Source organism: Patiria miniata, unplaced genomic scaffold, assembly GCF_015706575.1.
Source record: "Patiria miniata isolate m_02_andy unplaced genomic scaffold, ASM1570657v1 HiC_scaffold_9, whole genome shotgun sequence".
Classification (NCBI taxonomy): Eukaryota; Metazoa; Echinodermata; class Asteroidea; order Valvatida; family Asterinidae; genus Patiria; species Patiria miniata.
In genome coordinates, this window is record NW_024037076.1 from 14,892,611 (window position 1) to 14,908,363 (window position 15,753).

Sequence of the window (15,753 nt, forward strand, 5' to 3'; positions counted from 1 at the left end):
ACAACGAGTCTAGTTGTTGTAACTGTTTAAGTAAAGTCTATTTTGTATTACAATAAAATATCTGCAGATATGTGTAGTTAACACAACAGTTAATTCATCTTCCCCATGGTAACAGTCTGAGTATCCGTTGCATCTTTGGTAGCCTCGAATGCATTGGCCGTTGTAGTAGCATCGCAACTCGTATGAACTGCAGCCGTAGCAGAACGGTTCGGTAGTGTAGTCTGGGATTAAAGTGTAGTATAAAACAAAGGTATCTGTACATATTGAGTAAGAAATTTCACAGAAACTGATTTGTTGTACACATTTACCGGTGCAGTTGTATTCATCTTCGCCAAAGTAGCAGTCCGAGTATCCGTTGCATCTTTGGTAGTCTTGAATACATTGACCGTAGTAGTAGCATGCCCACTCATTTGAACTGCAGCCGGAGTTGGATGGCTCAGTGGTATAGTCTGAAAACGAAAAGACAGCGAGATGAATTATTTAAAAAACTTGGAGAATGTTTCAACTTTAGAAAACTGTTTTGTTGTAGATATTTACCGTAACAGTTGGATTCATCTTCGCCATAGTAGCAGTCAGTGTAACCGTTGCATCTTTGGTAGTCTTGAATACATTGACCGTTGTAGTAGCATTGCCACTCATATGAACTGCAGCCGGAGTAGGGTGGTTCAGTGGTAGAGTCTGGAATTTAAAAGTGTGGTTTAAAAAGACAGTACGATATATGTTTCATAAGCAAAAATGTGACATATGCCATCTTTAACAAACTCTTTTTGTTTTGAATATTCATTTAGAAAATAATCTCCTGTGCTCATCTTGTCTAAAGTAACACTCAGTAGGTCCAAAAACACATTGACCTTCGTAATTTATTTTGTAGTATCGCCACTTACATCATCTGCAGCCGTAGTAGAGAGGTTTTGGAAGTGAAGTTATCAATAATTAAGCTTTATATTGCAGCCAACTTCTTAAACTTTCGCTGAAAAAGTAGTCGGAAAATAGCAGCGACACCTCATCTTCAAACTTGTCATAATTTGTCTTTGCAAATCCATATTAAACCTATAATCAGACATGATCTGGCAACATAGCGGCGGCACGCTAGAAGCTAGTTGGAAAGTCAAGAACCTTGATTTTTACATGGTCATTTTACTTTCCTGCCTCACCGTTACAGGGCGCCCTGAAAATAGCCAACTGATTGTTCAGATTTTTAACTTCATTTAATATTTTCTGGAAATAAACTTACCACTGTTACAAGTAACTCCTGCGTCCTCATTATGCCCACAGTTATGGCTAAACCAGCCAGCATGATTGCATTCAGCTATGCTAGATTCATATCCTTGGCAGTTAACATTGTCTAGCATGATCGGACCTGATCCTTGACCGAAGTGAGCGCCGCTCCAAGCGTTGGATGCAGAAGGGTAACCAAGCATGCGACAGACGACATCAGCATTATTAAGGTCCCATCCATCATCGCAGACTGTACCCCACTCGCCTTGGTAGAAGACCTCAACTTGACCCTCGTTAGAAGAGCTTCCATTCACGAGACGAACTGGAGCTAAAGTAAGAGAACATGAAATGCTTCGTGGGTTAGGTTACTCACTGTAAAATACTTCAATTTAGTAAAAGATTAAAAACACACACATAGACACCCACGGTTGTTCGTGGTGTAAATGGAGGATTTTCTTTTGTTCCTCTTCCATTTTCCTTTGTTTGTACTAACTTTTTCGCAACAGCTCTATTTGGTTTTGTACACGTTTTCTAATCGAGGTCGTCCTCGATTTGGTCCCTGTCCTCGATTCACCGATGATGTTGCACGTGTGTGTCCTCGATTTACACAATAAACAAACTCATCGGTTTCATTTTACTGCGTCTCATGATAAAACCTCCCATAATGTCTTGAACACGATCGTCAATTGTGGACTTCCAGGAATTGTGGAAACTATTGTCCTCTTCTGTTCAACGTCCCCTATTGAATGCATAAGCAAACCCGCTTACACATTATACTTATGGGGAAGACCTTTGTTTCCTTTTTTTTGTTTTCCTTTGTTCCTATTGAAATATCAAACTCCAGAGCGTTTCGGGTATGAGTAGGTTGATTTCTAAAGACGTCCTTATTATGGGATCTATTGTTCTATTGTGTTTTCTACCCCATAAGGAACCCTGTACATGCACTTTGGTTTCATTACTGCGTCTATGAGATATCACATTGTCAGTTCAAACATGGGTCAAAATGATGAACAGCGCATGAGCGCAAGTCAAAACTCGATTATAATTCAGTTCTCGCTCGGTAAACTGGCTGTCGCCCCAATCAGTATCGACAATATACGGACCAGGAACCAGTCTACTCGCATGGCGGTCTTGTTTAGCACGCACAAAAAACCCAAACCAAAACAAAAGCCTTTCTTGTTTCAGATGGTTGCATAAACCTCAAATAGCCAAAGTGGTTTTCATTAAAATACAAGCCAAAAAAAAAAGCTTTGCATGACAAAACTAATCTCCAATTAAATCATGTGGATCAGTAATATTGAGGTCATTAATTTCAATGCAACTTGACAATAAGACGTGGATACACCTTTTCGGATGGAAAATGTAGAAAAAAAATACTATTTTTCATGACAAGTTTGGCGGTGATTGGACGAACAAGTTTGAATTACCTGAGCATTCAACACCGGCATCTTCACTGTGAGAGCAGTGTTCAGAGTAATAAGATGTGCAGTCAAGTATTGAGCTTTCCGAACCGTTGCAGTGCACATGTACAAGGTGAATAGGACCAACACCCGGGCCATAGGTAGCGTAGCCCGGGGCATTAATGGCTGGTCCATATCCAAGCTGTCTGCAGATGACTTGGGCCTCGTTCATGTCCCAGGAATGGCTGCAAGCCGTTCCCCAGGAACCGTTGACAAACACCTCTACTCTGCCTTCATAGATGGTGCTGCCATTCACTAATCGTAACACGGAGGAGGGTGGATTGACGTCTACAGTGGGAGCAACGGTGTTTCCTATAAAACATGATGAATGGAAGAAATGGTTTGAAATACACAACGAGTCTAGTTGTTGTAACTGTTTAAGTAAAGTCTATTTTGTATTACAATAAAATATCTGCAGATATGTGTAGTTAACACAACAGTTAATTCATCTTCCCCATGGTAACAGTCTGAGTATCCGTTGCATCTTTGGTAGCCTCGAATGCATTGGCCGTTGTAGTAGCATCGCAACTCGTATGAACTGCAGCCGTAGCAGAACGGTTCGGTAGTGTAGTCTGGGATTAAAGTGTAGTATAAAACAAAGGTATCTGTACATATTGAGTAAGAAATTTCACAGAAACTGATTTGTTGTACACATTTACCGGTGCAGTTGTATTCATCTTCGCCAAAGTAGCAGTCCGAGTATCCGTTGCATCTTTGGTAGTCTTGAATACATTGACCGTAGTAGTAGCATGCCCACTCATTTGAACTGCAGCCGGAGTTGGATGGCTCAGTGGTATAGTCTGAAAACGAAAAGACAGCGAGATGAATTATTTAAAAAACTTGGAGAATGTTTCAACTTTAGAAAACTGTTTTGTTGTAGATATTTACCGTAACAGTTGGATTCATCTTCGCCATAGTAGCAGTCAGTGTAACCGTTGCATCTTTGGTAGTCTTGAATACATTGACCGTTGTAGTAGCATTGCCACTCATATGAACTGCAGCCGGAGTAGGGTGGTTCAGTGGTAGAGTCTGGAATTTAAAAGTGTGGTTTAAAAAGACAGTACGATATATGTTTCATAAGCAAAAATGTGACATATGCCATCTTTAACAAACTCTTTTTGTTTTGAATATTCATTTAGAAAATAATCTCCTGTGCTCATCTTGTCTAAAGTAACACTCAGTAGGTCCAAAAACACATTGACCTTCGTAATTTATTTTGTAGTATCGCCACTTACATCATCTGCAGCCGTAGTAGAGAGGTTTTGGAAGTGAAGTTATCAATAATTAAGCTTTATATTGCAGCCAACTTCTTAAACTTTCGCTGAAAAAGTAGTCGGAAAATAGCAGCGACACCTCATCTTCAAACTTGTCATAATTTGTCTTTGCAAATCCATATTAAACCTATAATCAGACATGATCTGGCAACATAGCGGCGGCACGCTAGAAGCTAGTTGGAAAGTCAAGAACCTTGATTTTTACATGGTCATTTTACTTTCCTGCCTCACCGTTACAGGGCGCCCTGAAAATAGCCAACTGATTGTTCAGATTTTTAACTTCATTTAATATTTTCTGGAAATAAACTTACCACTGTTACAAGTAACTCCTGCGTCCTCATTATGCCCACAGTTATGGCTAAACCAGCCAGCATGATTGCATTCAGCTATGCTAGATTCATATCCTTGGCAGTTAACATTGTCTAGCATGATCGGACCTGATCCTTGACCGAAGTGAGCGCCGCTCCAAGCGTTGGATGCAGAAGGGTAACCAAGCATGCGACAGACGACATCAGCATTATTAAGGTCCCATCCATCATCGCAGACTGTACCCCACTCGCCTTGGTAGAAGACCTCAACTTGACCCTCGTTAGAAGAGCTTCCATTCACGAGACGAACTGGAGCTAAAGTAAGAGAACATGAAATGCTTCGTGGGTTAGGTTACTCACTGTAAAATACTTCAATTTAGTAAAAGATTAAAAACACACACATAGACACCCACGGTTGTTCGTGGTGTAAATGGAGGATTTTCTTTTGTTCCTCTTCCATTTTCCTTTGTTTGTACTAACTTTTTCGCAACAGCTCTATTTGGTTTTGTACACGTTTTCTAATCGAGGTCGTCCTCGATTTGGTCCCTGTCCTCGATTCACCGATGATGTTGCACGTGTGTGTCCTCGATTTACACAATAAACAAACTCATCGGTTTCATTTTACTGCGTCTCATGATAAAACCTCCCATAATGTCTTGAACACGATCGTCAATTGTGGACTTCCAGGAATTGTGGAAACTATTGTCCTCTTCTGTTCAACGTCCCCTATTGAATGCATAAGCAAACCCGCTTACACATTATACTTATGGGGAAGACCTTTGTTTCCTTTTTTTGTTTTCCTTTGTTCCTATTGAAATATCAAACTCCAGAGCGTTTCGGGTATGAGTAGGTTGATTTCTAAAGACGTCCTTATTATGGGATCTATTGTTCTATTGTGTTTTCTACCCCATAAGGAACCCTGTACATGCACTTTGGTTTCATTACTGCGTCTATGAGATATCACATTGTCAGTTCAAACATGGGTCAAAATGATGAACAGCGCATGAGCGCAAGTCAAAACTCGATTATAATTCAGTTCTCGCTCGGTAAACTGGCTGTCGCCCCAATCAGTATCGACAATATACGGACCAGGAACCAGTCTACTCGCATGGCGGTCTTGTTTAGCAGGCACAAAAAAACCAAACCAAAACAAAAGCCTTTCTTGTTTCAGATGGTTGCATAAACCTCAAATAGCCAAAGTGGTTTTCGTTAAAATACAAGCCAAAAAAAAGCTTTGCATGACAAAACTAATCTCCAATTAAATCATGTGGATCGGTAATATTGAGGTCATAAATTTCAATGCAACTTGACAATAAGACGTGCATACACCTTTTCGGATGGAAAATGTAGAAAAAAAATACTATTTTTCATGACAAGTTTGGCGGTGATTGGACGAACAAGTTTGAATTACCTGAGCATTCAACACCGGCATCTTCACTGTGAGAGCAGTGTTCAGAGTAATAAGATGTGCAGTCAAGTATTGAGCTTTCCGAACCGTTGCAGTGCACATGTACAAGGTGAATAGGACCAACACCAGGGCCATAGGTAGCGTAACCCGGGGCATTAATGGCTGGTCCATATCCAAGCTGTCTGCAGATGACTTGGGCCTCGTTCATGTCCCAGGAATGGCTGCAAGCCGTTCCCCAGGAACCGTTGACAAACACCTCTACTCTGCCTTCATAGATGGTGCTGCCATTCACTAATCGTAACACGGAGGAGGGTGGATTGACGTCTACAGTGGGAGCAACGGTGTTTCCTATAAAACATGATGAATGGAAAAATGGTTTGAAATACACATCGAGTCTAGTTATTGTAACTGTTTAAGTAAAGTCTATTTTGTATTACAATAAAATATCTGCAGATATGTGTAGTTAACACAACAGTTAATTCATCTTCCCCATGGTAACAGTCTGAGTATCCGTTGCATCTTTGGTAGCCTCGAATGCATTGGCCGTTGTAGTAGCATCGCAACTCGTATGAACTGCAGCCGTAGCAGAACGGTTCGGTAGTGTAGTCTGGGATTAAAGTGTAGTATAAAACAAAGGTATCTGTACATATTGAGTAAGAAATTTCACAGAAACTGATTTGTTGTACACATTTACCGGTGCAGTTGTATTCATCTTCGCCAAAGTAGCAGTCCGAGTATCCGTTGCATCTTTGGTAGTCTTGAATACATTGACCGTAGTAGTAGCATGCCCACTCATTTGAACTGCAGCCGGAGTTGGATGGCTCAGTGGTATAGTCTGAAAACGAAAAGACAGCGAGATGAATTATTTAAAAAACTTGGAGAATGTTTCAACTTTAGAAAACTGTTTTGTTGTAGATATTTACCGTAACAGTTGGATTCATCTTCGCCATAGTAGCAGTCAGTGTAACCGTTGCATCTTTGGTAGTCTTGAATACATTGACCGTTGTAGTAGCATTGCCACTCATATGAACTGCAGCCGGAGTAGGGTGGTTCAGTGGTAGAGTCTGGAATTTAAAAGTGTGGTTTAAAAAGACAGTACGATATATGTTTCATAAGCAAAAATGTGACATATGCCATCTTTAACAAACTCTTTTTGTTTTGAATATTCATTTAGAAAATAATCTCCTGTGCTCATCTTGTCTAAAGTAACACTCAGTAGGTCCAAAAACACATTGACCTTCGTAATTTATTTTGTAGTATCGCCACTTACATCATCTGCAGCCGTAGTAGAGAGGTTTTGGAGCGTGGATGGGAAGTGAAGTTATCAATAATTAAGCTTTATATTGCAGCCAACTTCTTAAACTTTCGCTGAAAAAGTAGTCGGAAAATAGCAGCGACACCTCATCTTCAAACTTGTCATAATTTGTCTTTGCAAATCCATATTAAACCTATAATCAGACATGATCTGGCAACATAGCGGCGGCACGCTAGAAGCTAGTTGGAAAGTCAAGAACCTTGATTTTTACATGGTCATTTTACTTTCCTGCCTCACCGTTACAGGGCGCCCTGAAAATAGCCAACTGATTGTTCAGATTTTTAACTTCATTTAATATTTTCCGGAAATAAACTTACCACTGTTACAAGTAACTCCTGCGTCCTCATTATGCCCACAGTTATGGCTAAACCAGCCAGCATGATTGCATTCAGCTATGCTAGATTCATATCCTTGGCAGTTAACATTGTCTAGCATGATCGGACCTGATCCTTGACCGAAGTGAGCGCCGCTCCAAGCGTTGGATGCAGAAGGGTAACCAAGCATGCGACAGACGACATCAGCATTATTAAGGTCCCATCCATCATCGCAGACTGTACCCCACTCGCCTTGGTAGAAGACCTCAACTTGACCCTCGTTAGAAGAGCTTCCATTCACGAGACGAACTGGAGCTAAAGTAAGAGAACATGAAATGCTTCGTGGGTTAGGTTACTCACTGTAAAATACTTCAATTTAGTAAAAGATTAAAAACACACACATAGACACCCACGGTTGTTCGTGGTGTAAATGGAGGATTTTCTTTTGTTCCTCTTCCATTTTCCTTTGTTTGTACTAACTTTTTCGCAACAGCTCTATTTGGTTTTGTACACGTTTTCTAATCGCGGTCGTCCTCGATTTGGTCCCTGTCCTCGATTCACCGATGATGTTGCACGTGTGTGTCCTCGATTTACACAATAAACAAACTCATCGGTTTCATTTTACTGCGTCTCATGATAAAACCTCCCATAATGTCTTGAACACGATCGTCAATTGTGGACTTCCAGGAATTGTGGAAACTATTGTCCTCTTCTGTTCAACGTCCCCTATTGAATGCATAAGCAAACCCGCTTACACATTATACTTATGGGGAAGACCTTTGTTTCCTTTTTTTTGTTTTCCTTTGTTCCTATTGAAATATCAAACTCCAGAGCGTTTCGGGTATGGTAGGTTGATTTCTAAAGACGTCCTTATTATGGGATCTATTGTTCTATTGTGTTTTCTACCCCATAAGGAACCCTGTACATGCACTTTGGTTTCATTACTGCGTCTATGAGATATCACATTGTCAGTTCAAACATGGGTCAAAATGATGAACAGCGCATGAGCGCAAGTCAAAACTCGATTATAATTCAGTTCTCGCTCGGTAAACTGGCTGTCGCCCCAATCAGTATCGACAATATACGGACCAGGAACCAGTCTACTCGCATGGCGGTCTTGTTTAGCAGGCACAAAAAAACCAAACCAAAACAAAAGCCTTTCTTGTTTCAGATGGTTGCATAAACCTCAATTAGCCAAAGTGGTTTTCGTTAAAATACAAGCAAAAAAAAAAGCTTTGCATGACAAAACTAATCTCCAATTAAATCATGTGGATCGGTAATATTGAGGTCATAAATTTCAATGCAACTTGACAATAAGACGTGCATACACCTTTTCGGATGGAAAATGTACAAAAAAAACCCACTATTTTTCATGACAAGTTTGGCGGTGATTGGACGAACAAGTTTGAATTACCTGAGCATTCAACACCGGCATCTTCACTGTGAGAGCAGTGTTCAGAGTAATAAGATGTGCAGTCAAGTATTGAGCTTTCCGAACCGTTGCAGTGCACATGTACAAGGTGAATAGGACCAACACCAGGGCCATAGGTAGCGTAACCCGGGGCATTAATGGCTGGTCCATATCCAAGCTGTCTGCAGATGACTTGGGCCTCGTTCATGTCCCAGGAATGGCTGCAAGCCGTTCCCCAGGAACCGTTGACAAACACCTCTACTCTGCCTTCATAGATGGTGCTGCCATTCACTAATCGTAACACGGAGGAGGGTGGATTGACGTCTACAGTGGGAGCAACGGTGTTTCCTATAAAACATGATGAATGGAAAAATGGTTTGAAATACACATCCAGTCTAGTTATTGTAACTGTTTAAGTAAAGTCTATTTTGTATGACAATAAAATATCTGCAGATATGTGTAGTTAACACAACAGTTAATTCATCTTCCCCATGGTAACAGTCTGAGTATCCGTTGCATCTTTGGTAGCCTCGAATGCATTGGCCGTTGTAGTAGCATCGCAACTCGTATGAACTGCAGCCGTAGCAGAACGGTTCGGTAGTGTAGTCTGGGATTAAAGTGTAGTATAAAACAAAGGTATCTGTACATATTGAGTAAGAAATTTCACAGAAACTGATTTGTTGTACACATTTACCGGTGCAGTTGTATTCATCTTCGCCAAAGTAGCAGTCCGAGTATCCGTTGCATCTTTGGTAGTCTTGAATACATTGACCGTAGTAGTAGCATGCCCACTCATTTGAACTGCAGCCGGAGTTGGATGGCTCAGTGGTATAGTCTGAAAACGAAAAGACAGCGAGATGAATTATTTAAAAAACTTGGAGAATGTTTCAACTTTAGAAAACTGTTTTGTTGTAGATATTTACCGTAACAGTTGGATTCATCTTCGCCATAGTAGCAGTCAGTGTAACCGTTGCATCTTTGGTAGTCTTGAATACATTGACCGTTGTAGTAGCATTGCCACTCATATGAACTGCAGCCGGAGTAGGGTGGTTCAGTGGTAGAGTCTGGAATTTAAAAGTGTGGTTTAAAAAGACAGTACGATATATGTTTCATAAGCAAAAATGTGACATATGCCATCTTTAACAAACTCTTTTTGTTTTGAATATTCATTTAGAAAATAATCTCCTGTGCTCATCTTGTCTAAAGTAACACTCAGTAGGTCCAAAAACACATTGACCTTCGTAATTTTTTTTGTAGTATCGCCACTTACATCATCTGCAGCCGTAGTAGAGAGGTTTTGGAGCGTGGTTATGAATGGGAAGTGAAGTTATCAATAATTAAGCTTTATATTGCAGCCAACTTCTTAAACTTTCGCTGAAAAAGTAGTCGGAAAATAGCAGCGACACCTCATCTTCAAACTTGTCATAATTTGTCTTTGCAAATCCATATTAAACCTATAATCAGACATGATCTGGCAACATAGCGGCGGCACGCTAGAGGCTAGTTGGAAAGTCAAGAACCTTGATTTTTACATGGTCATTTTACTTTCCTGCCTCACCGTTACAGGGCGCCCTGAAAATAGCCAACTGATTGTTCAGATTTTTAACTTCATTTAATATTTTCCGGATATAAACTTACCACTGTTACAAGTAACTCCTGCGTCCTCATTATGCCCACAGTTATGGCTAAACCAGCCAGCATGATTGCATTCAGCTATGCTAGATTCATATCCTTGGCAGTTAACATTGTCTAGCATGATCGGACCTGATCCTTGACCGAAGTGAGCGCCGCTCCAAGCGTTGGATGCAGAAGGGTAACCAAGCATGCGACAGACGACATCAGCATTATTAAGGTCCCATCCATCATCGCAGACTGTACCCCACTCGCCTTGGTAGAAGACCTCAACTTGACCCTCGTTAGAAGAGCTTCCATTCACGAGACGAACTGGAGCTAAAGTAAGAGAACATGAAATGCTTCGTGGGTTAGGTTACTCACTGTAAAATACTTCAATTTAGTAAAAGATTAAAAACACACACATAGACACCCACGGTTGTTCGTGGTGTAAATGGAGGATTTTCTTTTGTTCCTCTTCCATTTTCCTTTGTTTGTACTAACTTTTTCGCAACAGCTCTATTTGGTTTTGTACACGTTTTCTAATCGCGGTCGTCCTCGATTTGGTCCCTGTCCTCGATTCACCGATGATGTTGCACGTGTGTGTCCTCGATTTACACAATAAACAAACTCATCGGTTTCATTTTACTGCGTCTCATGATAAAACCTCCCATAATGTCTTGAACACGATCGTCAATTGTGGACTTCCAGGAATTGTGGAAACTATTGTCCTCTTCTGTTCAACGTCCCCTATTGAATGCATAAGCAAACCCGCTTACACATTATACTTATGGGGAAGACCTTTGTTTCCTTTTTTTTTGTTTTCCTTTGTTCCTATTGAAATATCAAACTCCAGAGCGTTTCGGGTATGGGTAGGTTGATTTCTAAAGACGTCCTTATTATGGGATCTATTGTTCTATTGTGTTTTCTACCCCATAAGGAACCCTGTACATGCACTTTGGTTTCATTACTGCGTCTATGAGATATCACATTGTCAGTTCAAACATGGGTCAAAATGATGAACAGCGCATGAGCGCAAGTCAAAACTCGATTATAATTCAGTTCTCGCTCGGTAAACTGGCTGTCGCCCCAATCAGTATCGACAATATACGGACCAGGAACCAGTCTACTCGCATGGCGGTCTTGTTTAGCAGGCACAAAAAAACCAAACCAAAACAAAAGCCTTTCTTGTTTCAGATGGTTGCATAAACCTCAATTAGCCAAAGTGGTTTTCGTTAAAATACAAGCAAAAAAAAAAGCTTTGCATGACAAAACTAATCTCCAATTAAATCATGTGGATCGGTAATATTGAGGTCATAAATTTCAATGCAACTTGACAATAAGACGTGCATACACCTTTTCGGATGGAAAATGTACAAAAAAAACCCACTATTTTTCATGACAAGTTTGGCGGTGATTGGACGAACAAGTTTGAATTACCTGAGCATTCAACACCGGCATCTTCACTGTGAGAGCAGTGTTCAGAGTAATAAGATGTGCAGTCAAGTATTGAGCTTTCCGAACCGTTGCAGTGCACATGTACAAGGTGAATAGGACCAACACCAGGGCCATAGGTAGCGTAACCCGGGGCATTAATGGCTGGTCCATATCCAAGCTGTCTGCAGATGACTTGGGCCTCGTTCATGTCCCAGGAATGGCTGCAAGCCGTTCCCCAGGAACCGTTGACAAACACCTCTACTCTGCCTTCATAGATGGTGCTGCCATTCACTAATCTTAACACGGAGGAGGGTGGATTGACGTCTACAGTGGGAGCAACGGTGTTTCCTATCAAACATGATGAATGGAAAAATGGTTTGAAATACACATCCAGTCTAGTTATTGTAACTGTTTAAGTAAAGTCTATTTTGTATGACAATAAAATATCTGCAGATATGTGTAGTTAACACAACAGTTAATTCATCTTCCCCATGGTAACAGTCTGAGTATCCGTTGCATCTTTGGTAGCCTCGAATGCATTGGCCGTTGTAGTAGCATAGCAACTCGTATGAACTGCAGCCGTAGCAGAACGGTTCGGTAGTGTAGTCTGGGATTAAAGTGTAGTATAAAACAAAGGTATCTGTACATATTGAGTAAGAAATTTCACAGAAACTGATTTGTTGTACACTTTTACCGGTGCAGTTGTATTCATCTTCGCCAAAGTAGCAGTCCGAGTATCCGTTGCATCTTTGGTAGTCTTGAATACATTGACCGTAGTAGTAGCATGCCCACTCATTTGAACTGCAGCCGGAGTTGGATGGCTCAGTGGTATAGTCTGAAAACGAAAAGACAGCGAGATGAATTATTTAAAAAACTTGGAGAATGTTTCAACTTTAGAAAACTGTTTTGTTGTAGATATTTACCGTAACAGTTGGATTCATCTTCGCCATAGTAGCAGTCAGTGTAACCGTTGCATCTTTGGTAGTCTTGAATACATTGACCGTTGTAGTAGCATTGCCACTCATATGAACTGCAGCCGGAGTAGGGTGGTTCAGTGGTAGAGTCTGGAATTTAAAAATGTGGTTTAAAAAGACAGTACGATATATGTTTCATAAGCAAAGATGTGACATATGCCATCTTTAACAAACTCTTTTTGTTTTGAATATTCATTTAGAAAATAATCTCCTGTGCTCATCTTCGCTAAAGTAATACTCAGTAGGTCCAAAAACACATTGACCTTCGTAATTTATTTTGTAGTATCGCCACTTACATCATCTGCGGCCGTAGTAGAGAGGTTTTGGAGCGTGGTTATGAATGGGAAGTGAAGTTATCAATAATTAAGCTTTATATTGCAGCCAACTTCTTAAACTTTCGCTGAAAAAGTAGTCGGAAAATAGCAGCGACACCTCATCTTCAAACTTGTCATAATTTGTCTTTGCAAATCCATATTAAACCTATAATCAGACATGATCTGGCAACATAGCGGCGGCACGCTAGAAGCTAGTTGGAAAGTCAAGAACCTTGATTTTTACATGGTCATTTTACTTTCCTGCCTCACCGTTACAGGGCGCCCTGAAAAAAGCCAACTGATTGTTCAGATTTTTAACTTCATTTAATATTTTCCGGATATAAACTTACCACTGTTACAAGTAACTCCTGCGTCCTCATTATGCCCACAGTTATGGCTAAACCAGCCAGCATGATTGCATTCAGCTATGCTAGATTCATATCCTTGGCAGTTAACATTGTCTAGCATGATCGGACCTGATCCTTGACCGAAGTGAGCGCCGCTCCAAGCGTTGGATGCAGAAGGGTAACCAAGCATGCGACAGACGACATCAGCATTATTAAGGTCCCATCCATCATCGCAGACTGTACCCCACTCGCCTTGGTAGAAGACCTCAACTTGACCCTCGTTAGAAGAGCTTCCATTCACGAGACGAACTGGAGCTAAAGTAAGAGAACATGAAATGCTTCGTGGGTTAGGTTACTCACTGTAAAATACTTCAATTTAGTAAAAGATTAAAAACACACACATAGACACCCACGGTTGTTCGTGGTGTAAATGGAGGATTTTCTTTTGTTCCTCTTCCATTTTCCTTTGTTTGTACTAACTTTTTCGCAACAGCTCTAATTGGTTTTGTACACGTTTTCTAATCGCGGTCGTCCTCGATTTGGTCCCTGTCCTCGATTCACCGATGATGTTGCACGTGTGTGTCCTCGATTTACACAATAAACAAACTCATCGGTTTCATTTTACTGCGTCTCATGATAAAACCTCCCATAATGTCTTGAACACGATCGTCAATTGTGGACTTCCAGGAATTGTGGAAACTATTGTCCTCTTCTGTTCAACGTCCCCTACTGAATGCATAAGCAAACCCGCTTACACATTATACTTATGGGGAAGACCTTTGTTTCCTTTTTTTTTGTTTTCCTTTGTTCCTATTGAAATATCAAACTCCAGAGCGTTTCGGGTATGGGTAGGTTGATTTCTAAAGACATCCTTATTATGGAATCTATTGTTCTATTGTGTTTTCTACCCCATAAGGAACCCTGTACATGCACTTTGGTTTCATTACTGCGTCTATGAGATATCACATTGTCAGTTCAAACATGGGTCAAAATGATGAACAGCGCATGAGCGCAAGTCAAAACTCGATTATAATTCAGTTCTCGCTCGGTAAACTGGCTGTCGCCCCAATCAGTATCGACAATATACGGACCAGGAACCAGTCTACTCGCATGGCGGTCTTGTTTAGCAGGCACAAAAAACCCAAACCAAAACAAAAGCCTTTCTTGTTTCAGATGGTTGCATAAACCTCAATTAGCCAAAGTGGTTTTCGTTAAAATACAAGCCAAAAAAAAGCTTTGCATGACAAAACTAATCTCCAATTAAATCATGTGGATCGGTAATATTGAGGTCATAAATTTCAATGCAACTTGACAATAAGACGTGCATACACCTTTTCGGATGGAAAATGTACGAAAAAAACCCACTATTTTTCATGACAAGTTTGGCGGTGATTGGACGAACAAGTTTGAATTACCTGAGCATTCAACACCGGCATCTTCACTGTGAGAGCAGTGTTCAGAGTAATAAGATGTGCAGTCAAGTATTGAGCTTTCCGAACCGTTGCAGTGCACATGTACAAGGTGAATAGGACCAACACCAGGGCCATAGGTAGCGTAACCCGGGGCATTAATGGCTGGTCCATATCCAAGCTGTCTGCAGATGACTTGGGCCTCGTTCATGTCCCAGGAATGGCTGCAAGCCGTTCCCCAGGAACCGTTGACAAACACCTCTACTCTGCCTTCATAGATGGTGCTGCCATTCACTAATCGTAACACGGAGGAGGGTGGATTGACGTCTACAGTGGGAGCAACGGTGTTTCCTATAAAACATGATGAATGGAAAAATGGTTTGAAATACACATCCAGTCTAGTTATTGTAACTGTTTAAGTAAAGTCTATTTTGTATGACAATAAAATATCTGCAGATATGTGTAGTTAACACAACAGTTAATTCATCTTCCCCATGGTAACAGTCTGAGTATCCGTTGCATCTTTGGTAGCCTCGAATGCATTGGCCGTTGTAGTAGCATAGCAACTCGTATGAACTGCAGCCGTAGCAGAACGGTTCGGTAGTGTAGTCTGGGATTAAAGTGTAGTATAAAACAAAGGTATCTGTACATATTGAGTAAGAAATTTCACAGAAACTGATTTGTTGTACACATTTACCGGTGCAGTTGTATTCATCTTCGCCATAGTAGCAGTCCGAGTATCCGTTGCATCTTTGGTAGTCTTGAATACATTGACCGTAGTAGTAGCATGCCCACTCATTTGAACTGCAGCCGGAGTTGGATGGCTCAGTGGTATAGTCTGAAAACGAAAAGACAGCGAGATGAATTATTTAAAAAACTTGGAGAATGTTTCAACTTTAGAAAACTGTTTTGTTGTAGATATTTACCGTAACAGTTGGATTCATCTTCGCCAT

At 40.7% G+C, this 15,753-nt stretch overlaps 5 protein-coding genes across 5 annotated transcripts; all 5 read right to left on the reverse strand.

The window, feature by feature from the left end:
- Positions 1 to 89: 89 nt before the first annotated feature.
- On the reverse strand, positions 90 to 3,025 carry LOC119720895 (putative DMBT1-like protein). The gene is made up of 5 exons (XM_038190761.1): positions 2,646 to 3,025; positions 1,235 to 1,546; positions 581 to 678; positions 309 to 449; positions 90 to 221 (listed from the first exon to the last, which is right to left on the reverse strand). The coding sequence occupies exons 1-5, from the start codon at positions 2,848 to 2,850 to the stop codon at positions 90 to 92; spliced, it is 888 nt and encodes a 295-aa protein (XP_038046689.1). The 5' UTR covers positions 2,851 to 3,025.
- Positions 3,026 to 3,118: 93 nt separating this feature from the next.
- On the reverse strand, positions 3,119 to 6,618 carry LOC119720896 (putative DMBT1-like protein). Its single transcript, XM_038190763.1, has 7 exons — positions 6,592 to 6,618; positions 6,461 to 6,503; positions 5,672 to 6,016; positions 4,264 to 4,575; positions 3,610 to 3,707; positions 3,338 to 3,478; positions 3,119 to 3,250 (listed from the first exon to the last, which is right to left on the reverse strand). The coding sequence occupies exons 1-7, from the start codon at positions 6,616 to 6,618 to the stop codon at positions 3,119 to 3,121; spliced, it is 1,098 nt and encodes a 365-aa protein (XP_038046691.1).
- Positions 6,619 to 6,634: 16 nt separating this feature from the next.
- LOC119720897 (putative DMBT1-like protein) lies at positions 6,635 to 9,658 on the reverse strand (the record flags this gene model as incomplete). The annotated part of the gene is made up of 5 exons (XM_038190764.1): positions 9,632 to 9,658; positions 9,501 to 9,543; positions 8,712 to 9,056; positions 7,301 to 7,612; positions 6,635 to 6,732 (listed from the first exon to the last, which is right to left on the reverse strand). Coding segments are annotated over exons 1-5 (825 nt in total), but the record flags the coding sequence as incomplete, so codon positions are not given.
- A 16-nt stretch (positions 9,659 to 9,674) lies between these two features.
- LOC119720898 (putative DMBT1-like protein) lies at positions 9,675 to 12,706 on the reverse strand (the record flags this gene model as incomplete). The annotated part of the gene is made up of 5 exons (XM_038190765.1): positions 12,680 to 12,706; positions 12,549 to 12,591; positions 11,760 to 12,104; positions 10,347 to 10,658; positions 9,675 to 9,772 (listed from the first exon to the last, which is right to left on the reverse strand). Coding segments are annotated over exons 1-5 (825 nt in total), but the record flags the coding sequence as incomplete, so codon positions are not given.
- Positions 12,707 to 12,722: 16 nt separating this feature from the next.
- On the reverse strand, positions 12,723 to 15,753 carry LOC119720899 (putative DMBT1-like protein; the record flags this gene model as incomplete). The annotated part of the gene is made up of 5 exons (XM_038190766.1): positions 15,727 to 15,753; positions 15,596 to 15,638; positions 14,807 to 15,151; positions 13,395 to 13,706; positions 12,723 to 12,820 (listed from the first exon to the last, which is right to left on the reverse strand). Coding segments are annotated over exons 1-5 (825 nt in total), but the record flags the coding sequence as incomplete, so codon positions are not given.

Excerpts from the sequence above, each read along its gene's own strand:
- LOC119720896 (XM_038190763.1), bottom strand. The coding sequence starts at position 6,618 with ATGGCGAAGATGAATCCAACTGTTACG. Across the intron at positions 6,017-6,460 it reads TCCGGCTGCAGTTCAAATGA|GAAACACCGTTGCTCCCACT; the intron begins GTGGGCATGCTA and ends CATGTTTTATAG. Across the intron at positions 3,251-3,337 it reads AGATGAATACAACTGCACCG|ACTACACTACCGAACCGTTC; the intron begins GTAAATGTGTAC and ends CTTTAATCCCAG.
- LOC119720895 (XM_038190761.1), bottom strand. The coding sequence starts at position 2,850 with ATGAACGAGGCCCAAGTCATCTGCAGACAGCTTGGATATGGACCAGCC. Across the intron at positions 1,547-2,645 it reads TGCCGGTGTTGAATGCTCAG|CTCCAGTTCGTCTCGTGAAT; the intron begins GTAATTCAAACT and ends CTCTTACTTTAG. Across the intron at positions 450-580 it reads ACTACCAAAGATGCAACGGT|ACTATACCACTGAGCCATCC; the intron begins TACACTGACTGC and ends TTTCGTTTTCAG.